This window comes from Leptidea sinapis, chromosome 14 (assembly GCF_905404315.1).
Source record: "Leptidea sinapis chromosome 14, ilLepSina1.1, whole genome shotgun sequence".
In the NCBI taxonomy this organism is placed as follows: Eukaryota; Metazoa; Arthropoda; class Insecta; order Lepidoptera; family Pieridae; genus Leptidea; species Leptidea sinapis.
Window position 1 is genome coordinate 5,344,924 of NC_066278.1, and position 26,714 is coordinate 5,371,637.

Genomic DNA, 26,714 nt, shown 5'->3' on the forward strand with positions numbered 1-26,714 from the left:
TTATCAAAATATAGAAACCAACTATGAAACTAATGTGAAATTGTTATAATAAATTTGCTCTGTGCTTCCCCAGAGTCCCAGGCTCAGGGGTATTGTTAGAGGCGACTTATGGGCATTTACCAGTGGGAGGCTTCTTTGCTGTGGCACCCATAATCTAGCCGGCACGATGCCGGGTAGAAAGAGAAGGTAAATGAAAGTACTCACGTTTGCAGTCACCGTACTGGCAAGGATCCATGTATTCGGTACAGTCTTCACCAGGCGGCAGGAACGAAGAGCGATACACCGTAGTGCCTTCCAACTGTAAGCGATGAGTGCATTGCAATTACGTTGAAAGATACGACTTATTATAATATTTTATAGAGATTAATTAACTTCATGTTTTAAATAATATCATTTTTCATCAGTGATAAACGGGCTCTAGAGCCGTGCATAGTTCCTAACTTCCTAAGAAAATGGGGCGAGAGATTAAAAGGTTAATCACAATTTTATCTTTTAACGTCTGTTTTGTCTCTCACATTGATCGTAGCCCTCAATTAAATTGAAGTTGTTCCCATAAATATGGTTTTTGCCCAAAATCATACTTAAATTTAAAATTTGTCCACGAGTTTACGGACGGAGTTACACAGGTGCCATAGCAGCAGCTATGATGCTGCTAAATATGAAGTAAGTCTTATACTGCTCCAGTTACTTGTAATATTAACATCACTTTACCTTTTGACACGGCTTCTGGTACTGTCCTTTGCAGGCCCAAGGTGGTCTTTGCGGCGCCGGCGCGCATACAGGCTGGTAAGACATCTTCTGTGTTGTCTCGCTCTCCATTTTGGCTATCCAACAAACAAAACGAAAATAAATAACCATTTTAATCTGCCTTTCATTTGTGATTTGATAATGCTTCTCAAATTATATTGACTGTAAATGGGATGTAAGATACATAATAGCTTTAAGCCACAGTCACTGTTCAGGCACTATCTATAAATAAATTTCAATGTTTAATTAAAAAATGGCTGTCGTAAATACTTCTCCACAGCTGAATATCTAAGGGATCCGACAGCCTGGGGTTCGATTATGATTATTTTATAGTAATAGCAATGACAGTAGAATATTGTATATTTCATTAAAAAGAGCGCAAAAGAATAATGCGGGGAGAGTTCTTCTTCTCTGAGAGAAGAGAAGCGCTTTTCTCTCAGAGCGCTATTTGTTTCCGAAGCAGTAGTAGTATAGTTGTATCTAGTATATTAGAAATGACATCAAAAAGAATTGTAAAGGAATCAATTTTAAGAAAATAAATGCGTTTTTAAGCCTTAAAGTTTTAATTTACTTTGCGATTTATCAAAATATTAGGCTCATTGAGTAAGTTTTGATAGTTATTTTGATGCTGTTAAATGTTTCGAGCCGATACTTAGGTCCACCAACCAGACTGAGGATGCTAATGGAATTATTTGTGCTTCTGCCATCATATGCGTATTATATTACATTGCACTAGAATCTCCCATGTCAAAGCCCCTTTACGAACTGATGCAGTTTCATGACATTTACCAAGACTTGTTATTGTAGCATGCTATGTTATTGTCACTCCCTGTGTGTGTAAATAAATATATATCTATATTCTAATGTGTTCTGATTTGAAGTGTTGCTCCAATAATTAACCTAGTTACCAAAGAGGATGTAAATACTACGTAATAAGAGGCGGGACTGCCTAAGTATAACTTGAAATTTAATTTAGTATGAAACGTGCAGAGATTTGACATAAGTTTGAAATAGTAATAACAATATTGCGACGAAGTATAATCCGGCTAAGTTTAAAAGCAAACAGTTGCTTATAATGTAGTGGATTTCGGCTATCTCCGTTTATTAACAAGATTATAGCAGTCATCTGTCAATCTATCAATGACTGCACGTTTCATACAATTGCATACAATCGCTTTTTCTGAGAGAGTTTCGCTAGGCTGCTAGTTACTTGGAAACCAATATAGCGCGTTCCCCTTTCAGATGGTCGCGGAATTAGCAATCATTGGAAGTGTTGAGACACAGAGGCGAGGAGTGTTGTCAAATAACCGTGACATACACTATGGTGTATTTTTGTAGGTACCGTCTCCGATTCAATGCCCATAACGTGACATTTTTTTTTTTAATTAGGAGCACAGTATCACGCACGTCTCTGGCTGAATAAAGCTAAATGTCTTCTCACCGTTGGGTTTCTCATAGCATCTGCTTGGTGCGAAGGAGTTAGGCGGCGCTATGCGACCAGGGTCCAGGAACGACATTCGGTTAACCGTTCGATCTGAAATTATACATCAGTAGGTAATTATTATCTTTAAAAAATCCGTCCTGATAGCCTCCGTTAAATGAGTTTGTAAATCATCGAAATTGGTACTCGAATGTCTATTTAAGTCCCCGCTGAATACGTACCTATAGAGCCATGTTTAATATTACGCGCATTTAAACGCTACGATTTTATACTCTTGTGTTAATCAGGCCTAATTTGGTGCCAAGACATTCATATGAGTTAAATGTTAAAATTAAAACTTTACATTCCACTTGCACCTAAGTATTTTTCTCATATGCAGGCACCAAGCTGTATCCCACACTACACTATATCAACTTAAAACCTATACCAAAGTAAAAAATAAATAAGTAGAACATCGTCACGACAAATAAATGACACAAGAGGTAAGAGGACAAGAGTGGTAAGAGGCGGGTGGTTGAGGCAGAGCACTCACGTAGTGATCGCCGGCAGAGCTGTCGGGGCAGGGCCGAAGCTACTGTCGTATCAATTATACAGGGACCCCGGGGCTACGGGGGCCCCCGACGTGGGTAAGCAAAAATTAAAAACTTTTGCTGGTTGCCGAAAAAAAGGTTTGAATTGTTTGTAAAAGTTTTGGGAAAAGTGGCATATAGATAATTATAATGAAAAAATATTTCTTCAAATTTTATGCAAACATTTTTATTCTCTTGTGAGAAATCTTTACCCTTCATAATTTTAATGGGGCCCCCCAAGCAAATTTTTATACGGGGCCCCGCCAAGGCACTCTACGCCACTGAGTCAGGGTTAGCACTTCTGAGTTATTAAATCATAATAATTTAACCATTAAATAATTATGTCTCAATGGGCCAATTGATTAATTATAACTTTCAAAGAGGTTAGTCAAATATCCAATTTAATTGATTTCTATTATGTCGATCAAAGGTATTAAAAAGTCTGAATTGTGTCATAAATTTGATGTTAGTGAAGTTACGAACAAAATATATCTATCGGTTGGAGATATTTTTTCCGAATAGATGAGATGTCAACACGCGTTTCGCACTTAATCTGTGTGAATCTGCGCTAATAGGGAGAGTATTCTACTTACTTTCAAATGGCTGTTCGACAGCGTGGAATTTGTGCGGCGGCTTGCACGACTCTCGCACCGCCGCCGGCTTCGGCACGTAGTCGTGTCGTTGGGTCGTGAGGTTCTGCATCGGTCCCTGGCCCCACATGTCGTGGTGGCAGGGTCGTATCGGCTGCGTCACGCACACTGGGTTCGGTAGGAACGACAACTAAAAACAAATGCATATTATAATATCATCATGAAAATCAAATCACAATCTCTTTATTTATGTAGGTCAAGGAAATGACACTTAATGTCAAAAAAAAAGTATTTTTCTAATTGAATTTACTGCCACTTCGTAAAGGGTTGAGCCAATGAGAAGAAGTGGCAAGAAACACAATGCTACTCTTTTATTATTTTATTATACATATAATATTATAAAATATTAATCCCCATCAGTAACAATGTGCCCCTAATCAAGTTTGTAACATTTTATTCGAGACCTACTGAGATCTTTTTTTATGAAAATAAGGGAGGAGACAAGCAGGACGTTCAGCTGATGGTGATTGATACGCCCTGCCCATTACAATGCAACGCCGCCCAAGATTATTGAAAAACCCAAAAATTCTTCGCTCGCTTTTTGTGCTCGTCATCTTGAGACATAAGATGTCAAGTCTCATTTGCCCAGTAATTTGACTAGCTTCGACGCGCTTCAGACCGAAACACAGTAATGCTTCAGGGCAGAAATAGGCGCCGTTGTGGTCCCCTAATCTAGCTGGCATCCGATACAAAGGAGCTTCACCAGCTTTACCAGTGGGAACTGGTAAAAGACATTCATGTTGACCTAAAACTAGAGAACCGTCAGCAATCTGATAATGGTGTTTTACTTTTATTTTTCTATCCATTATCTTTTTTTGTTTTATAGGGCATTGACCAGATACTGCAAGATGGTTTACATTGCCTTTACAGTGCATACATACTACTTTGTCAATAGGTATAGTATATTCTTTATATAAATGATTTTCAGTGCAGATTGAGCAACGCTGAGCATTCTTACAGAATTTAGCCAAGTGGTCAAACCTAAGGCATCGGAAACACTGCTTAACTGGCGGCACATAAGGTCGCACTGGTAGACGCCACATCTTTAAGTGAACGTAATCTGGGAGTGAAGTAGATGACGCAAAGGTAATAATGACTGCCTGTGTAGGTTGTAATATAAAACCACTATCGGATTTGTTTTTTTTTCATTATACGCCGAACAGAAATATTTTTTTTTGTACTTTACAAAGATTTGAAATTTTTTTTGTTGGACATATCAATGGGTACGGAGGAAATCACTGTACAATTGAGTGGCACCAGCTGGGATGGACGCCTTAATATTTTGTTCCCTTAAAAATGTCGTGTTGTCTAGGAATGTATTACCCAAATTGGGTCGTTCAAACACTACTCCTATCTTATATTTATTGAGTTTCTTAAGATATTTAATGCCTTTAATGAAGCGCGATAAGTAGCTTCTAAGAGTTAGCATGTCACGACCAAGTGGCTGTTCAGTGACACTCTCTATGAAGACTATAAATTCATGATCGGCACCTGCGTCTTCCGGATATCGGTGACAATAGTCGGCCACCCTATATGGCAAATAAAAGTCCTCGTGGTCTTCCAAAACTGTACGCGAATCTGAGTATTCGCTACTTTCAGAGGTGGAATCTAGAATAGACTCATCTTTATCTCGTTCCGGCTTGGTTTTTTTCCGCCTTTTCGACATCTCTTAGCACAAACCTAAATCTCTAAATATATAGACTTTTACTTACACTAAACAAATTAAATGATAAACATATACAAATACTTATATACTTTTCAAAAATATGAGGATTATATACAATATAATAGAAATATTTAATTTTATAGTTAAAAAGACCGCCCTAAGCAATCAAGAGTTCCCGCGCTTTTTTTCTGAACCATAGAGTTCGGGACTCTTTATCTTTGTCAATCCAAAGAGGACATAAATACTACGTAGTAACAGGTGGGACTGCCAAAGTAATTTTTTTAAATATGAAACTAAAGAGTAGAATCTTTATTTTCTTTATATATATATATTTATATATATATATACAGGGTGTCCCGTAATCAGTGGACCAACGGGATACCCGTGATAGGGGTGGTCATCATCTCTCGAAAACACCAAATTTTACTGTTCTAGGGCCAGTAGTTCAAAAGATATGATTTTTTAAGCATTATTTTGAAAATTCTACCCTTATCAACACAAAAGTTGAAAAAAAATATTTTTTATTTTTATTTTGCCCTGTTTCTTAACTTAAGGTGGCTGAGGAAACATGTGTCTTCACAATTAAATCCATTTTTGTGAATAAATATTGCCAAATTAAAAATTAAAAACCAAAACATGCGCAAATATCAAATAACTAAATTTGCAACGTGATGTTTGAAGCAAGCTAGTGCAAAAAAAATGTATGACAGCCTTGCGGACCATTATTTAAAAAACATCTGCAGTTCATACTGATTCCAAAAAGGTATAACAATATTACATTTTACAAAAAAAATAACTTAATAACCAATTTTAGACTCCAATTGCGAGAAACATTTAAGCGCTATCTATTCTGAGAATTATTTTGTTATCGAGAGAGAGATAACACAATATGCTATCTCTTTCTCGCTCAGGTACCTTTTTCGTTTACGGGGTCCTATTGGCCGACGCCTATGATCCCCACACCCTAATTTTTCAAATTATTCTTAGTTTCATCAGAGACTTGCTCATAGCTCGTAGCTGCACACGTGTTTTTTACTTCGCTACCATTACGACTCTTTTTTTTGGTGACTGACGCTTGAATTGGACCTTGTTTGTCTTTGTGATTTGGATACTGTTTGCCCGGATTTTATAAAATGCCTAATACCTATACTCCTCGTGAATATGCTGAGATGTATTTTATTTACGGTCTGTGTAATGCAAACGCTCGGCAAGCAGCCCGTACGTATCGTGAGCGCTATCCTAATCGCGACCGCTATCCGGATCATCGAATTTTTCTCCGTGTAAATAACGCGTATTTAGAAGGCAGAATTCCCGGAGCTGCAAACAACGTGGGAAGACCTAGAAGAGTCGATGAACTTCAAATACTGGCCGAAGTGACAGAAGAACCTTCTACGAGTGTTCGTCGTATTTCAAGACGTACTGGTATAGCAAAAACAACAGTACATCGCATTTTAAAAAGAAACAGTTTATACCCTTATCATATTCAACGAGTGCAGGCACTATTACCTGCTGATTATCAACGGAGGATAGATTTTTGTGCAGAGATGCTTCGCCGATGCCGACAAGATCCACTATTTTTCAATTCAATATTATGGAGCGATGAATCGTGTTTTAAAAGAGTTGGAGTGTTTAACATTCATAATTTACATGAATGGGCTGTTGTGAATCCACGTATTGTACGAGAAGATAGATTCCAGCACCAGTTTGGAGTCAATTTGTGGGCTGGAATCTTAGATGGTAAACTTATTGGTCCATTTGAGCTCCCACCGAGGCTTAATGGTGCTCGGTACTTGCAATTTTTAAGAAATGACTTAAGTAATTTATTAGCAAATGTACCACAGGAGGTATGTGAGAGGATGTGGTTACAGCATGATGGCGCACCCGCTCATTATTGCAGACAAGTGAGGGAATATTTAAACGAGTCTTACCCAAGTAGGTGGATTGGACGAGGAGGTACAATCCCATGGCCAGCTCGATCACCTGATCTTAATCCATTGGATTATTTTTTATGGGGATATTTTAAAGAATCCGTATATGAAACCGTTAACGATAACGAAAGACAGCTAAGACAAAAACTGAATGTGGTGAGTGAAAAAGTCAAAAATAATGAAAGGGCGTTAAAAAGTTTAAAAAGAAATTTTATAAGAAGATGCCGGCTATGCCTTAGAGTAAGAGGAAGACATTTCGAACATTTATTATAAGAAATAAATAAAAAAATTCTAACTATTTACTTTTGTTTTATTGTAAATTCCGCCAAGAAATTGCTATCTAATGTTGATTTAAAATAATTATTGTCTTTTATTGTTTCACAATAATGATTAATTATACCTTTTTGGAATCAGTATGAACTGCAGATGTTTTTTAAATAATGGTCCGCAAGGCTGTCATACATTTTTTTTGCACTAGCTTGCTTCAAACATCACGTTGCAAATTTAGTTATTTGATATTTGCGCATGTTTTGGTTTTTAATTTTTAATTTGGCAATATTTATTCACAAAAATGGATTTAATTGTGAAGACACATGTTTCCTCAGCCACCTTAAGTTAAGAAACAGGGCAAAATAAAAATAAAAAATATTTTTTTTCAACTTTTGTGTTGATAAGGGTAGAATTTTCAAAATAATGCTTAAAAAATCATATCTTTTGAACTACTGGCCCTAGAACAGTAAAATTTGGTGTTTTCGATAGATGATGACCACCCCTATCACGGGTATCCCGTTGGTCCACTGATTACGGGACACCCTGTATATATATAAATGAATTGCTTTTTTGTCTCGCTAAAACTCGAGAACGACTGGACCGATTTGGCTAATTTTGTTCTTGAATTATTTGTGGAAGTTATTATTATTATTATTTGAAGAGGGTGGCTATTTCCTGGTCCTAAAAGGTTCCTAGTAACACCGCGTCCAAAATTGGACTATTGTGTTCGCCACTCATACTAAAGCTCATCGTCAAGCCCTACCGCCTTTACGAACCGCAGTAGTTCCTTGACGCGAGTGTTGCAAACACTATCTGGTGGTACGAAGTAGTTACCAAAGATTGTGTTACGCTTATGCATTAGTGGGCCGCAGTCGCAGAGTAGATGAATAGGTGTTTCATCATCCTCAAGGCAGAACCTGCAAGCTTTGTCGCTTCTGATGCCGACCACACTGAGGTGCTTGTTTAGGCGACAGTGCCCGGTTAGCATCCTAGTGAGTATGCATAGATTTTTCCTGTTCAATGATAGGGCTTCATTCGCATAGCTACTGTTGAATGCCCTTATCAGTGCTTTAGAGTGGTTTAAACCTGAAGAGTTGTTCCAGCGTTTAAGTGCTTCTTGTTTACATTGGTTACTCAGGGTGTGTCGGATGGCGCTCTTGGGCAGTCCACAAATGGGTTCCGGACCATATCGGACTGCTTTAGCCCCAGCTCTTGCGAGCTCGTCGGCCATTTCATTGCCTATGATTCCGGCATGCCCTGGGACCCATCTGAGAATCACTCTATTTTTCATGCCTAATGAATTCAGGCATTCAACGCAATTATTGACTAACTTAGACGACGTCAAGTCAGCGTCTAAAGCCAACAATGCTGCCTGACTATCAGAGTGAATGTATATGTTATGATTGAAGTAGCCTTTTTGGATATTGGTTTCCGCGCATTCCAGGATGGCGTACACCTCTGCTTGAAATATGGAGGTAAAGCTTCCCAGGTTTGTGCTGGATTTAAACCTGGGGCGTTCTCCATAGACCCCACAGCTGACTTCATTTTCCATTTTGGACCCATCGGTGAACCACATGAGGCTCCCGTCCTTCCACGTGACTTTGTTGTTCATCCAGTCGTCCCTGGAAGGTAGTTCCACGATATAGTGTTTAACAGAGATTAATTGTGGAATCATCTGATCAGGTAACATGCCTAATATGTGGTCTCGCAGAACTGAGTCCTCTAAGGTCCTAAGCGTTTGCGACATCCAGTTACATGAACCCCCCTGGGCGATTGCCCTCAGCATGCTTGCCTTCGCCTCTTGCTGTATGAACAGTGGAAGAGGCGGTAGGTTTAGCATTGCTTCAATGGCCGCACCAGGAGAAGACGTCATGGCTCCGGTTACCAATATACAGGCAAGTCTCTGCAGGCTATTTAGTCTGTCTGCAGTTGTTTTCTGGTTGGCTTTGTTCCACCACACAATGGAGGCGTATGTGATTGTTGGTCTCACAATTGCTTTGAATAGCCATAGGAGGATCTTGGGGCGCATTCCCCAATGTCTACCTACCAGACGTCGACATACACCCAAGGTTGTTTTAGCCTTTTTCACGGCTTTGTCGATGTGAAAATTCCATGTGAGTTTCTGGTCGAATGTGACTCCCAGATACTTAACCTCAGCTGAGAATTCCAAAGTAGAGCCGTTCAAGGTGGGAGACTTCAGTTTGTTAAGTGTCCGTTTCCTCGTGAATGGCACAATAACAGTCTTTCCTGCGTTGACTGACAGTTTGTTGGCTGTACACCACTGTGAGATGGTGTTTAGCGCCTTTTGCAATATAGAGCTTAGTAAGCTTTGGCAGAAACCTCTGACGATAATAACTAGGTCGTCTGCGTACCCTTGTGCATCAATTCTGAGTTCTGCCAGCTTACTAAGTAGTTCGTCTACTGCTAGTGTCCATAGAAGTGGCGAAAGAACGCCACCTTGTGGGCAACCTCGCGTAGTGTATAGCTCCAGTGATGTCCCATGGAGGGAGATTAGAGCTTTGCGATTTGAGAGCATTGACCTTACCCATTTGACAGTGGTGGTGGAAGTTAAGTCCAGGGAAGGCTTAAAAGGTGAATAAATATGAAAATGCTCGAAATTAAATAAAAACAACAATTTTGTTTTTCCTATGTCCCCCGTCGTTTAGAAATCAAATTGAAAGAATAGTTTAAAATGAATAACTAATTAGAATCTTTAAAACAAACTTAATTTTAGTTAACTATAGTTGGTAGATTAACTACAGTTCTTTGCTATCTATCAGATTATTATTATGTAGATTGATAAATCTTAAGTTTTTTCACAAATTACATTTCTGAACACAACCATTCAATTTAATTAAATTTTTGTGATATGATATATGATTCAGCATTAAAAAATACATACAACTTCAAATTTTCATCTGTCTACAGTCAACACCTATTTTTGTATCTCGATTTTTATATTATTCTGTTCCATCCACAGAAATAGGGTTGCAAGTAAAAGTTGTTAATTTGTAGTACGATATATTAATTTATGTACGATTTAATATTTCGTAGGTCTAAGAATCGTTCGTCATCTATTTTTATACCCCAAAAATTTTAATTATTGATTCTCTTCTTATTACTTTATACGGCAATACAACGTTTGCTGGATCAGCTAGTAAAGTATAATTTTTCTGCTTGATATGATTTCCAAGCACAAAGTAATCACGCAAAGTCATCGAATGCGACTAACCCCTCGTTTACACCAAGGTATTATACACGTATTTGACAGGATTCATGCAAATTACAAATACAAGTTGTATGCAATGTTTTCAAAATACAAAAACATAATACTTGTCGTAGACAATATTTGTATGAAACTTGTCTGATCAATTGTTGTTGTCTACATGTATATGCTCTATGTTTAATACTTGTTGTAGCCTTGTACCTAAACTCGTTTAAGACATGTTAGTGCAGAAGTTAAAGAACTTGGCAACACAATTATTGACTACTGGTACAGACAATAGAAAGTGAAGGTACTGTGGAACATTGCTTCATGAGTGCAGTATACTTGTAGATCATACAGAATGAAGGAAATTCAAGAAAACCACGCAAGTACTGGTCGCGATCATTTTTGAGGAGACGTCAGCAACAAGGGCCTATCGTTCCTTATTGAATGATTCGATTCAGAAATTTTGTAGAAAAAAATTTGGAGTATTAGCTTCAAAAAGTTACACCATAATTGTCTTAGCAGAATTCACAGTATCGAGATGCCATCACTCCAGCAGAGCAATTATTTTTTTTATAGAAAAGGAGGACAAACGAGCGTACGCACGGGTCACCTGGTGATACGTGATCACCCGCCGCACACTTTCTCTTGCAACACCAGAGGAAACACAGGAGCGTTGCCGGCCTTGAAGGAAGGTGTACGCGCTTTTTTTGTTACTTAGCTGTTTATTTGAGATTTCTAGCTACTGGTGACTCATATTCTTCTTTGTATTTGCATCGGATATCAAAGGTAAAATGTAGTTAATGCATTACTCATGCTTGCGAGACGATTATAAAAGTATCGAATATCTTAATATATGCCGAGATAAATATTGCTAATAAAGATTATGTCTTTGGCCACTCCATTTATCATCTTCTTTTCCACTAAAAAAGCGGTCTGTCCGGAAAATGTTTAAAACTTTATCCACCAAGCATGGATAGAGTATAAAACTTGTTTTAAGTATTATACATAAACTACAATAAAATTAACAATACTTGTTAAAAACATTTATGTTTTATGTTGGTGTGAACACTGTCAATGTATCAGACTGTATCAAACGTGTCTCAGATCTATATGTGAACGCAAAAGTGGTTTATACTTGTATAAAAACTCGTTGGCAACACAGTTTGAACACAACTATGTTTCAGACAATTGCAATACAATATGTTAAAAACAAATAACTATGTCTTGACAAGTATTCTACAAGTTTAGTAAAAAACAAGTTTTTGACTTGTTTCTTGGTGTAATCGAGGGGTAATAATAAATTAAAAGACACGGTATCGAATATACCGGCCTCATACCATTAATTATTACTATCATCACACTAAACAAATCCTTTATATATTTAATAAAATTCGAAGTTTTCTTAGAAATAGAGAAGATAATCGCCCGAATTCGAGAGATAGTACATTTTGGATAGTACGTTTTGACGGACAGTAATAAAAACAAATTAAAGTTAACTGTCAAAATGTTATTGAAACGGTCTCCGTCTTTTTTCTATAGTTCTACTTATCAATGGTAAGCGGTAAGCCCTCCCAAAGGTAGATCAAAGTTGAAAGTATAAATTACTATCTATCTTAGTTTATTGAAATGCAAAGATGCGGCTACAGCTATCTATGGTAGCTAATTTAATAAACTATTAAAGATAAGTAGGTTATTGAGACCGGCCGTTAGAGTTGCGCTAGGCTGTTGTCAATTTACCAAAACCCAACATTTTTTATCCGGAAAATATTTTTGTATTGAGTAATAATTGAAACTTAAGCGCAATGAGAACTTATTCACTTCGCTTAGGCGGCCCCTCTGCAATAAAAATAATCCGATTTCTATACTTATGTGCTGAAATCGATATTCTCTCGTGTTGATTCTAACTAATCTGATTTGAAGCTACAGAGCTAAATTTCAATTAAATATCAAACAAATAGAACTATCGATCTGTTCCCGACGTTTATGCCCAGCTTGGTGGGATCTAGAGTTAAGGTGTTGGTATGCCTGAAAACTAGGAATTATTAAACTAGGTTAATGAATGAATACTATAATTATATATTCATACATTTTCTCAGTTGATTTGAATAAACACAATGTTTTAGGGTCATTTAGGTTAAGATAAATCTGTCTATCTACATTCATGTTTACATCTTAAATTAATGTTAGATTTCACTATATTTTTAACTAATAAGTTTATTTTGTTTCCGTCATGTAGGTTTCAATCTTAGATAATATATACGTGTAGATAAAGCCTCTTGCTGCTAGACAACCGATGAAATCAGGCCAGGTTTATTACTTCAGTGTGCGTGACAAGCTATGTCTTACACTCGCGATTTATATGTCACTTTGTATTAGTGTGCAAGCATTTTTGGTTAACCTCCATTTTTTTCAAAGTTATTACATCTGTCATAGTATATCTAAAGGAATAAATGATCTAAATTCTAAGGTTTCTAATAAAAACACGGGTTGCACTCCGGGAGCGCCGGCAGAAGTGAAGTTTTGAACTTTATGGTTGTGCATTTTTGAATATTCTGGAATACCTTGTTTAAGCTATTTATAAATTATACATGTTTGAAGCCGACTGCAAAAAATACCGATATTTTTTATATTTTTTCCTTTTCACTTCCTATTTAAGATTGAGGCGTGTACGACGTTAATGTCAATTGAAACTAACGTTTAAGGTTGTGCTTGGTAAAGCGGCTTTAGGTAAGCCCTGTTTCACTATGTCCAATGTGATAGCCACTCTAAATTATTATAGCTCACTGCTAAGATTGATTTTTTCCATGAATCTTACTATGTGTTTTGCAGACCATAACCAACGCAGACAGGCAGCGTTGGTTACTGCATGAGCATTCACCACCTGACTCCCGTCGTTATCCCGAAGGGTAGCCGTTTCAACCTTTTGTTATGCCAACAGGAATAACAAAAGTTTAGTGACGCAGCAAAAATATCTCAAAATGGGGGTGCGTAAATTTACCCTCACTGGATGCCAATATTCCAGTCCTTAGCGTAATTATTTATTTTTTTAGCTTTCCTATGGTAGAAAATCCTTGGATGTAGATTATAGATTTATCACGCCTCTGAATCGCCTCCCACGAGTGAAATTTGAGGACATATTCACATCAAAAACTGAGTTTCCTAAATGGGCGGCGGCTGATCCCTAAGATCCTTTTATTCTCTTGTCCTCTTTCATAAAAAAATCATAGCAGGACCATTACAATGACAAAACAAAAAATCCTCAAACTACTTTATTCACCGATAAATAAAATTTAAATACATTAACAATACATATCCATATCAAACTAGTTGTAAAATAGTCTTTAACTGATGTAAAAAAAACTCGTAAAACCTCAAAAAATACATTCGCTAAGGCCTCACTACCGTGATATGGCAATGGTTATATGGCTTTAATTAAAGCAGTCCTTATAATAAACATCTATTTAATATAGGCATAGCTGTCAGCCCCCTGTGCAGGGCTTCCATGGTGGCAGAAGAATTGGCTGTGCATGTACTTTTGCATTGTCCACTTGTAGCGACTTACGGGGATCAACATCTTGGTACCCCCAAACAAACTCCCGGAAAGGAAGGCGAGGAGGTTGCTAAGGTTTCTGGAATAACAAATATATTCCCACACACGCAAAATATTTTTCATTGTGCGGAAATTTGCCCGATAAACCAAACCATAACATCCCTTTCCATCCCATACCATATCACGGGCTACCTAGGTGCATGTATGCTTAATGGCATTATTGAGCAATGCCATCCAATATGGAGTAATTCTGCCTTCTTTCGCAAATTGAACCCCAGTGTAACCACGTTACTTTATTTTTAATTTAAGCGGTAATTAATGCGGTAGCAGGGTTACACGGTGAGGTAGTGAAGCCGTAGTATTTACATTACAATAATTTACACATCATGCTTAGAATACCCGACACGTCAAATGACGACAATCAAAGTGTTACGCGCAGCATTGTGCCGTCGGGAAGTTGCATGCGCATGGATCTGTTGCTATACATTCAGCTGGGCATATGCAGGAACAAGCTGAAAAAAATTAGTTTTACTAATTTATTTATTCATTAATTGCGAATTACTTCTACAAATCGTGATATCACATATTTTATGCCAACGTTCAATGAAAAAATGTAAAGGTGCTTCCACACAGGAAGTAAACATATCTTTTTAGTGAACAATAGATCACAAAACAAATTATTCTATAAAAGTTATTAAATATTTTCTAAAATTTGCTTACACAACAATTTGTACTAACATACAAAAATCTTTAACTTATTTTAGAAAACATATTCAAATTCAAAATTTTATTCAAAATAGGATTTAAAATCACTTATTGAACGTCAAAAACTACCACCCATTCGAAAAAGTATGCTTCAGAACTGAGAAGAACGGGCGCAAGAAACACAGCGGGCTTCTTTTTTTCTTAAAATATCGTTACATTGTAACATCGTATAATAAAATAAAATTATTATTAAATAATTATTTGGTCAAGAACGGAGCACACCGGAATATATAGCTATCTATATATAACCTAACACTAGCCTTATCAAAATATAGAAACCAACTATGAAACTAATGTGAAATTGTTATAATAAATTTGCTCTGTGCTTCCCCAGAGTCCCAGGCTCAGGGGTATTGTTAGAGGCGACTTATGGGCATTTACCAGTGGGAGGCTTCTTTGCTGTGGCACCCATAATCTAGCCGGCACGATGCCGGGTAGAAAGAGAAGGTAAATGAAAGTACTCACGTTTGCAGTCACCGTACTGGCAAGGATCCATGTATTCGGTACAGTCTTCACCAGGCGGCAGGAACGAAGAGCGATACACCGTAGTGCCTTCCAACTGTAAGCGATGAGTGCATTGCAATTACGTTGAAAGATACGACTTATTATAATATTTTATAGAGATTAATTAACTTCATGTTTTAAATAATATCATTTTTCATCAGTGATAAACGGGCTCTAGAGCCGTGCATAGTTCCTAACTTCCTAAGAAAATGGGGCGAGAGATTAAAAGGTTAATCACAATTTTATCTTTTAACGTCTGTTTTGTCTCTCACATTGATCGTAGCCCTCAATTAAATTGAAGTTGTTCCCATAAATATGGTTTTTGCCCAAAATCATACTTAAATTTAAAATTTGTCCACGAGTTTACGGACGGAGTTACACAGGTGCCATAGCAGCAGCTATGATGCTGCTAAATATGAAGTAAGTCTTATACTGCTCCAGTTACTTGTAATATTAACATCACTTTACCTTTTGACACGGCTTCTGGTACTGTCCTTTGCAGGCCCAAGGTGGTCTTTGCGGCGCCGGCGCGCATACAGGCTGGTAAGACATCTTCTGTGTTGTCTCGCTCTCCATTTTGGCTATCCAACAAACAAAACGAAAATAAATAACCATTTTAAACTGCCTTTCATTTGTGATTTGATAATTCTTCTCAAATTATATTGACTGTAAATGGGATGTAAGATACATAATAGCTTTAAGCCACAGTCACTGTTCAGGCACTATCTATAAATAAATTTCAATGTTTAATTAAAAAATGGCTGTCGTAAATACTTCTCCACAGCTGAATATCTAAGGGATCCGACAGCCTGGGGTTCGATTATGATTATTTTATAGTAATAGCAATGACAGTACAATATTGTATATTTCATTAAAAAGAGCGCAAAAGAATAATGCGGGGAGAGTTCTTCTTCTCTGAGAGAAGAGAAGCGCTTTTCTCTCAGAGCGCTATTTGTTTCCGAAGCAGTAGTAGTATAGTTGTATCTAGTATATTAGAAATGACATCAAAAAGAATTGTAAAGGAATCAATTTTAAGAAAATAAATGCGTTTTTAAGCCTTAAGGTTTTAATTTACTTTGCGATTTAACAAAATATTAGGCTGATTGAGTAAGTTTTGATAGTTATTTTGATGCTGTTAAATGTTTCGAGCCGATACTTAGGTCCACCAACCAGACTGAGGATGCTAATGGAATTATTTGTGCTTCTGCCATCATATGCGTATTATATTACATTGCACTAGAATCTCCCATGTCAAAGCCCCTTTACGAACTGATGCAGTTTCATGACGTTTACCATGACTTGTTATTGTAGCATGCTATGTTATTGTCACTCCCTGTGTGTGTAAATAAATATATCTATATTCTAATGTGTTCTGATTTGAAGTGTTGCTCCAATAATTAACCTAGTTACCAAAGAGGATGTAAATACTACGTAATAAGAGGCGGGACTGCCTAAGTATAACTTGAAATTTAATTTAGTATGAAACGTGCAGAGATTTGACATAAGTTTGAAATAGTAATAACAATATTGCGACGAAGTATAATCCGGCTAAGTTTAAAAGCAAACAGTTGCTTATAATGTAGTGGATTTCGGCTATCTCCGTTTTTTAACAAGATTATAGCAGTCATCTGTCAGTCTATCAATGACTGCACGTTTCATACAATTGCATACAATCGCTTTTTCTGAGAGAGTTTCGCTAGGCTGCTAGTTACTTGGAAACCAATATGCGCGTTCCCCTTTCAGATGGTCGCGGAATTAGCAATCATTGGAAGTGTTGAGACACAGAGGCGAGGAGTGTTGTCAAATAACCGTGACATACACTATGGTGTATTTTTGTAGGTACTGTCTCAATGATTGATTGATTTTCTGATTCAATGCTAATAACGTGACATTTTTTTTTCTAAAAATTAGGAGCACAGTATCACGCACGTCTCTGGCTGAATAAAGCTAAATGTCTTCTCACCGTTGGGTTTCTCATAGCATCTGCTTGGTGCGAAGGAGTTAGGCGGCGCTATGCGACCAGGGTCCAGGAACGACATTCGGTTAACCGTTCGATCTGAAATTATACACCAGTAGGTAATTATTATCTTTAAAAAATCCGTCCTGATAGCCGCCGTTAAATGAGTTTATAAATCATAGAAATCGGTACTCGATAGTCTATTTAAGTCCCCGCTTAATACGTACCTAGCCATGTTTAATATTACGCGCATTTGAACGCTACTATTTTATACTCTTGTGTTAATCAGGCCTAATTTGGTGCCAAGACATTCATATGAGTTAAATGTTAAAATTAAAACTTTACATTCCACTTGCACCTAAGTATTTTTCTCATATGCAGGCACCAAGCTGTATCCCACACTACACTATATCAACTTAAAACCTATACCAAAGTAAAAAATAAATAAGTAGAACATCGTCACGACAAATAAATGACACAAGAGGTAAGAGGACAAGAGTGGTAAGAGGCGGGTGGTTGAGGCAGAGCACTCACGTAGTGATCGCCGGCAGAGCTGTCGGGGCAGGGCCGAAGCTACTGTCGTATCAATTATACAGGGACCCCGGGGCTACGGGGGCCCCCGACGTGGGTAAGCAAAAATTAAAAACTTTTGCTGGTTGCCGAAAAAAAGGTTTGAATTGTTTGTAAAAGTTTTGGGAAAAGTGGCAGATAGATAATTATAATGAAAAAATATTTCTTCAAATTTTATGCAAACATTTTTATTCTCTTGTGAGAAATCTTTACCCTTCATAATTTTAATGGGGGCCCCCCAAGCAAATTTTTATACGGGGCCCCGCCAAGGCACTCTACGCCACTGAGTCAGGGTTAGCACTTCTGAGTTATTAAATCATAATATACTTTCCCCGCACCCTAGATACACCACACATTGTTTTGATACCCGACGAGACGTTAGTCCTCGTCCTGTAATCGCTTCACTACACTCACTCACACACGGACTGACTGACGGACTGACATACACGACTTACACAATCACAAACACACTCCACAAACAGACACAAACACAAACATACATGCACACAAACATTAACACTACTTACACACATACAAACATACATACATGCAATCATAAACACATACATACACACTTACATACATTACACAAAACATCACCACACTCGCCGGCGAGTGTGCTCTTATCACCTTTTCATCTTTCATCTTCATTTCATCTTCATTTTCATTCTCTCTCCTTCCCACAAGCACACAGCCGGTCTGAGGTTCGAGTCTCCTTAGGAGACGCCCCGCGACTGTTGTTGCATAGTCTTTGCGGCCTCCACGGCCCACGTCCTACTTCGCTGTGAAAGCCAGGGCTGCTAACAGCACAGAGGAGGTTTTAGTCGGTATGGGGTGTCCGCTTACGCGGACACTCGAGTCCGACATATTACGCACCGTTCCGGGGCGTAAATACGTAACAGTATTTCCTCCTCTCAAAAAAAAAAAAAAAAAAAAAAATCATAATAATTTAACCATTAAATAATTATGTCTCAATGGGCCAATTGATTAATTATAACTTTCAAAGAGGTTAGTCAAATATCCAATTTAATTGATTTCTATTATGTCGATCAAAGGTATTAAAAAGTCTGAATTGTGTCATAAATTTGATGTTAGTGAAGTTACGAACAAAATATATCTATCGGTTGGAGATATTTTTTCCGAATAGATGAGATGTCAACACGCGTGTCGCACTTAATCTGTGTGAATCTGCGCTAATAGGGAGAGTAGGTATTCTACTTACTTTCAAATGGCTGTTCGACAGCGTGGAATTTGTGCGGCGGCTTGCACGACTCTCGCACCGCCGCCGGCTTCGGCACGTAGTCGTGTCGTTGGGTCGTGAGGTTCTGCATCGGTCCCTGGCCCCACATGTCGTGGTGGCAGGGTCGTATCGGCTGCGTCACGCACACTGGGTTCGGTAGGAACGACAACTAAAAACAAATGCATATTATAATATCATCATGCAAATCAAATCACAATCTCTTTATTTATGTAGGTCAAGGAAATGACACTTAATGTCAAAAAAAAAGTATTTTTCTAATTGAATTTACTACCACTTCGTAAAGGGTTGAGCCAATGAGAAGAAGTGGCAAGAAACACAATGCTACTCTTTTATTATTTTATTATACATATAATATTATAAAATATTAATCCCCATCAGTAACAATGTGCCCCTAATCAAGTTTGTAACATTTTATTCGAGACCTACTGAGATCTTTTTTTATGAAAATAAGGGAGGAGACAAGCAGGACGTTCAGCTGATGGTGATTGATACGCCCTGCCCATTACAATGCAACGCCGCCCAAGATTATTGAAAAACCCAAAAATTCTTCGCTCGCTTTTTGTGCTCGTCATCTTGAGACATAAGATGTCAAGTCTCATTTGCCCAGTAATTTGACTAGCTTCGACGCGCTTCAGACCGAAACACAGTAATGCTTCAGGGCAGAAATAGGCGCCGTTGTGGTCCCCTAATCTAGCTGGCATCCGATACAAAGGAGCTTCACCAGCTTTACCAGTGGGAACTGGTAAAAGACATTCATGTTGACCTAAAACTAGAGAACCGTCAGCAATCTGATAATGGTGTTTTACTTTTATTTTTCTATCCATTATCTTTTTTTGTTTTATAGGGCATTGACCAGATACTGCAAGATGGTTTACATTGCCTTTACAGTGCATACATACTACTTTGTCAATAGGTATAGTATATTCTTTATATAAATGATTTTCAGTGCAGATTGAGCAACGCTGAGCATTCTTACAGAATTTAGCCAAGTGGTCAAACCTAAGGCATCGGAAACACTGCTTAACTGGCGGCACATAAGGTCGCACTGGTAGACGCCACATCTTTAAGTGAACGTAATCTGGGAGTGAAGTAGATGACGCAAAGGTAATAATGACTGCCTGTGTAGGTTGTAATATAAAACCACTATCGGATTTGTTTTTTTTCATTATACGCCGAACAGAAATATTTTTTTTTGTACTTTACAAAGATTTGAAATTTTTTTTGTTGGACATATCAATGGGTACGGAGGAAATCACTGTACAATTGAGTGGCACCAGCTGGGATGGACGCCTTAATATTTTGTTCCCTTAAAAATGTCGTGTTGTCTAGGAATGTATTACCCAAATTGGGTCGTTCAAACACTACTCCTATCTTATATTTATTGAGTTTCTTAAGATATTTAATGCCTTTAATGAAGCGCGATAAGTAGCTTCTAAGAGTTAGCATGTCACGACCAAGTGGCTGTTCAGTGACACTCTCTATGAAGACTATAAATTCATGATCGGCACCTGCGTCTTCCGGATATCGGTGACAATAGTCGGCCACCCTATATGGCAAATAAAAGTCCTCGTGGTCTTCCAAAACTGTACGCGAATCTGAGTATTCGCTACTTTCAGAGGTGGAATCTAGAATAGACTCATCTTTATCTCGTTCCGGCTTGGTTTTTTTCCGCCTTTTCGACATCTCTTAGCACAAACCTAAATCTCTAAATATATAGACTTTTACTTACACTAAACAAATTAAATGATAAACATATACAAATACTTATATACTTTTCAAAAATATGAGGATTATATACAATATAATAGAAATATTTAATTTTATAGTTAAAAAGACCGCCCTAAGCAATCAAGAGTTCCCGCGCTTTTTTTCTGAACCATAGAGTTCGGGACTCTTTATCTTTGTCAATCCAAAGAGGACATAAATACTACGTAGTAACAGGTGGGACTGCCAAAGTAATTTTTTTAAATATGAAACTAAAGAGTAGAATCTTTATTTTCTTTATATATATATATATTTATATATATATATATATATATATATATATATAAATGAATTGCTTTTTTGTCTCGCTAAAACTCGAGAACGACTGGACCGATTTGGCTAATTTTGTTCTTGAATTATTTGTGGAAGTTATTATTATTATTATTTGAAGAGGGTGGCTATTTCCTGGTCCTAAAAGGTTCCTAGTAACACCGCGTCCAAAATTGGACTATTGTGTTCGCCACTCATACTAAAGCTCATCGTCAAGCCCTACCGCCTTTACGAACCGCAGTAGTTCCTTGACGCGAGTGTTGCAAACACTATCTGGTGGTACGAAGTAGTTACCAAAGATTGTGTTACGCTTATGCATTAGTGGGCCGCAGTCGCAGAGTAGATGAATAGGTGTTTCATCATCCTCAAGGCAGAACCTGCAAGCTTTGTCGCTTCTGATGCCGACCACACTGAGGTGCTTGTTTAGGCGACAGTGCCCGGTTAGCATCCTAGTGAGTATGCATAGATTTTTCCTGTTCAATGATAGGGCTTCATTCGCATAGCTACTGTTGAATGCCCTTATCAGTGCTTTAGAGTGGTTTAAACCTGAAGAGTTGTTCCAGCGTTTAAGTGCTTCTTGTTTACATTGGTTACTCAGGGTGTGTCGGATGGCGCTCTTGGGCAGTCCACAAATGGGTTCCGGACCATATCGGACTGCTTTAGCCCCAGCTCTTGCGAGCTCGTCGGCCATTTCATTGCCTATGATTCCGGCATGCCCTGGGACCCATCTGAGAATCACTCTATTTTTCATGCCTAATGAATTCAGGCATTCAACGCAATTATTGACTAACTTAGACGACGTCAAGTCAGCGTCTAAAGCCAACAATGCTGCCTGACTATCAGAGTGAATGTATATGTTATGATTGAAGTAGCCTTTTTGGATATTGGTTTCCGCGCATTCCAGGATGGCGTACACCTCTGCTTGAAATATGGAGGTAAAGCTTCCCAGGTTTGTGCTGGATTTAAACCTGGGGCGTTCTCCATAGACCCCACAGCTGACTTCATTTTCCATTTTGGACCCATCGGTGAACCACATGAGGCTCCCGTCCTTCCACGTGACTTTGTTGTTCATCCAGTCGTCCCTGGAAGGTAGTTCCACGATATAGTGTTTAACAGAGATTAATTGTGGAATCATCTGATCAGGTAACATGCCTAATATGTGGTCTCGCAGAACTGAGTCCTCTAAGGTCCTAAGCGTTTGCGACATCCAGTTACATGAACCCCCCTGGGCGATTGCCCTCAGCATGCTTGCCTTCGCCTCTTGCTGTATGAACAGTGGAAGAGGCGGTAGGTTTAGCATTGCTTCAATGGCCGCACCAGGAGAAGACGTCATGGCTCCGGTTACCAATATACAGGCAAGTCTCTGCAGGCTATTTAGTCTGTCTGCAGTTGTTTTCTGGTTGGCTTTGTTCCACCACACAATGGAGGCGTATGTGATTGTTGGTCTCACAATTGCTTTGAATAGCCATAGGAGGATCTTGGGGCGCATTCCCCAATGTCTACCTACCAGACGTCGACATACACCCAAGGTTGTTTTAGCCTTTTTCACGGCTTTGTCGATGTGAAAATTCCATGTGAGTTTCTGGTCGAATGTGACTCCCAGATACTTAACCTCAGCTGAGAATTCCAAAGTAGAGCCGTTCAAGGTGGGAGACTTCAGTTTGTTAAGTGTCCGTTTCCTCGTGAATGGCACAATAACAGTCTTTCCTGCGTTGACTGACAGTTTGTTGGCTGTACACCACTGTGAGATGGTGTTTAGCGCCTTTTGCAATATAGAGCTTAGTAAGCTTTGGCAGAAACCTCTGACGATAATAACTAGGTCGTCTGCGTACCCTTGTGCATCAATTCTGAGTTCTGCCAGCTTACTAAGTAGTTCGTCTACTGCTAGTGTCCATAGAAGTGGCGAAAGAACGCCACCTTGTGGGCAACCTCGCGTAGTGTATAGCTCCAGTGATGTCCCATGGAGGGAGATTAGAGCTTTGCGATTTGAGAGCATTGACCTTACCCATTTGACAGTGGTGGTGGAAGTTAAGTCCAGGGAAGGCTTAAAAGGTGAATAAATATGAAAATGCTCGAAATTAAATAAAAACAACAATTTTGTTTTTCCTATGTCCCCCGTCGTTTAGAAATCAAATTGAAAGAATAGTTTAAAATGAATAACTAATTAGAATCTTTAAAACAAACTTAATTTTAGTTAACTATAGTTGGTAGATTAACTACAGTTCTTTGCTATCTATCAGATTATTATTATGTAGATTGATAAATCTTAAGTTTTTTCACAAATTACATTTCTGAACACAACCATTCAATTTAATTAAATTTTTGTGATATGATATATGATTCAGCATTAAAAAATACATACAACTTCAAATTTTCATCTGTCTACAGTCAACACCTATTTTTGTATCTCGATTTTTATATTATTCTGTTCCATCCACAGAAATAGGGTTGCAAGTAAAAGTTGTTAATTTGTAGTACGATATATTAATTTATGTACGATTTAATATTTCGTAGGTCTAAGAATCGTTCGTCATCTATTTTTATACCCCAAAAATTTTAATTATTGATTCTCTTCTTATTACTTTATACGGCAATACAACGTTTGCTGGATCAGCTAGTAAAGTATAATTTTTCTGCTTGATATGATTTCCAAGCACAAAGTAATCACGCAAAGTCATCGAATGCGACTAACCCCTCGTTTACACCAAGGTATTATACACGTATTTGACAGGATTCATGCAAATTACAAATACAAGTTGTATGCAATGTTTTCAAAATACAAAAACATAATACTTGTCGTAGACAATATTTGTATGAAACTTGTCTGATCAATTGTTGTTGTCTACATGTATATGCTCTATGTTTAATACTTGTTGTAGCCTTGTACCTAAACTCGTTTAAGACATGTTAGTGCAGAAGTTAAAGAACTTGGCAACACAATTATTGACTACTGGTACAGACAATAGAAAGTGAAGGTACTGTGGAACATTGCTTCATGAGTGCAGTATACTTGTAGATCATACAGAATGAAGGAAATTCAAGAAAACCACGCAAGTACTGGTCGCGATCATTTTTGAGGAGACGTCAGCAACAAGGGCCTATCGTTCCTTATTGAATGATTCGATTCAGAAATTTTGTAGAAAAAAATTTGGAGTATTAGCTTCAAAAAGTTACACCATAATTGTCTTAGCAGAATTCACAGTATCGAGATGCCATCACTCCAGCAGAGCAATTATTTTTTTTATAGAAAAGGAGGACAAACGAGCGTACGCACGGGTCACCTGGTGATACGTGATCACCCGCCGCACACTTTCTCTTGCAACACCAGAGGAAACACAGGAGCGTTGCCGGCCTTGAAGGAAGGTGTACGCGCTTTTTTTGTTACTTAGCTGTTTATTTGAGATTTCTAGCTACTGGTGACTCATATTCTTCTTTGTATTTGCATCGGATATCAAAGGTAAAATGTAGTTAATGCATTACTCATGCTTGCGAGACGATTATAAAAGTATCGAATATCTTAATATATGCCGAGATAAATATTGCTAATAAAGATTATGTCTTTGGCCACTCCATTTATCATCTTCTTTTCCACTAAAAAAGCGGTCTGTCCGGAAAATGTTTAAAACTTTATCCACCAAGCATGGATAGAGTATAAAACTTGTTTTAAGTATTATACATAAACTACAATAAAATTAACAATACTTGTTAAAAACATTTATGTTTTATGTTGGTGTGAACACTGTCAATGTATCAGACTGTATCAAACGTGTCTCAGATCTATATGTGAACGCAAAAGTGGTTTATACTTGTATAAAAACTCGTTGGCAACACAGTTTGAACACAACTATGTTTCAGACAATTGCAATACAATATGTTAAAAACAAATAACTATGTCTTGACAAGTATTCTACAAGTTTAGTAAAAAACAAGTTTTTGACTTGTTTCTTGGTGTAATCGAGGGGTAATAATAAATTAAAAGACACGGTATCGAATATACCGGCCTCATACCATTAATTATTACTATCATCACACTAAACAAATCCTTTATATATTTAATAAAATTCGAAGTTTTCTTAGAAATAGAGAAGATAATCGCCCGAATTCGAGAGATAGTACATTTTGGATAGTACGTTTTGACGGACAGTAATAAAAACAAATTAAAGTTAACTGTCAAAATGTTATTGAAACGGTCTCCGTCTTTTTTCTATAGTTCTACTTATCAATGGTAAGCGGTAAGCCCTCCCAAAGGTAGATCAAAGTTGAAAGTATAAATTACTATCTATCTTAGTTTATTGAAATGCAAAGATGCGGCTACAGCTATCTATGGTAGCTAATTTAATAAACTATTAAAGATAAGTAGGTTATTGAGACCGGCCGTTAGAGTTGCGCTAGGCTGTTGTCAATTTACCAAAACCCAACATTTTTTATCCGGAAAATATTTTTGTATTGAGTAATAATTGAAACTTAAGCGCAATGAGAACTTATTCACTTCGCTTAGGCGGCCCCTCTGCAATAAAAATAATCCGATTTCTATACTTATGTGCTGAAATCGATATTCTCTCGTGTTGATTCTAACTAATCTGATTTGAAGCTACAGAGCTAAATTTCAATTAAATATCAAACAAATAGAACTATCGATCTGTTCCCGACGTTTATGCCCAGCTTGGTGGGATCTAGAGTTAAGGTGTTGGTATGCCTGAAAACTAGGAATTATTAAACTAGGTTAATGAATGAATACTATAATTATATATTCATACATTTTCTCAGTTGATTTGAATAAACACAATGTTTTAGGGTCATTTAGGTTAAGATAAATCTGTCTATCTACATTCATGTTTACATCTTAAATTAATGTTAGATTTCACTATATTTTTAACTAATAAGTTTATTTTGTTTCCGTCATGTAGGTTTCAATCTTAGATAATATATACGTGTAGATAAAGCCTCTTGCTGCTAGACAACCGATGAAATCAGGCCAGGTTTATTACTTCAGTGTGCGTGACAAGCTATGTCTTACACTCGCGATTTATATGTCACTTTGTATTAGTGTGCAAGCATTTTTGGTTAACCTCCATTTTTTTCAAAGTTATTACATCTGTCATAGTATATCTAAAGGAATAAATGATCTAAATTCTAAGGTTTCTAATAAAAACACGGGTTGCACTCCGGGAGCGCCGGCAGAAGTGAAGTTTTGAACTTTATGGTTGTGCATTTTTGAATATTCTGGAATACCTTGTTTAAGCTATTTATAAATTATACATGTTTGAAGCCGACTGCAAAAAATACCGATATTTTTTATATTTTTTCCTTTTCACTTCCTATTTAAGATTGAGGCGTGTACGACGTTAATGTCAATTGAAACTAACGTTTAAGGTTGTGCTTGGTAAAGCGGCTTTAGGTAAGCCCTGTTTCACTATGTCCAATGTGATAGCCACTCTAAATTATTATAGCTCACTGCTAAGATTGATTTTTTCCATGAATCTTACTATGTGTTTTGCAGACCATAACCAACGCAGACAGGCAGCGTTGGTTACTGCATGAGCATTCACCACCTGACTCCCGTCGTTATCCCGAAGGGTAGCCGTTTCAAC

At 37.6% G+C, this 26,714-nt stretch overlaps 1 protein-coding gene across 49 annotated transcripts in view; it reads right to left on the bottom strand.

Annotated features, from left to right (window-relative positions):
- LOC126968123 (stabilizer of axonemal microtubules 1) overlaps positions 1 to 26,714 on the bottom strand; it is a 58,613-nt gene that overhangs the window by 13,981 nt on the left and 17,918 nt on the right. For 2 of the 49 annotated variants that reach the window (XM_050812942.1, XM_050812940.1), the window contains exons 10-12: positions 2,189 to 2,281; positions 712 to 824; positions 205 to 298 (exon numbers count right to left, since the gene is read on the bottom strand). The exons of 6 other annotated variants lie outside the window; for them this stretch is intronic. In XM_050812942.1, the coding sequence (XP_050668899.1) occupies positions 205 to 298; positions 712 to 824; positions 2,189 to 2,281 (300 nt within the window). Of the gene's footprint in view, positions 1 to 204; positions 299 to 711; positions 825 to 2,188; positions 2,282 to 3,350; positions 3,538 to 13,736; positions 14,545 to 15,262; positions 15,357 to 15,769; positions 15,883 to 17,264; positions 17,358 to 19,050; positions 19,238 to 26,714 lie in introns of those variants that run through there. 41 more of the 49 variants (XM_050812955.1, XM_050812948.1, XM_050812960.1 and 38 more) reach the window with 37 other exon arrangements.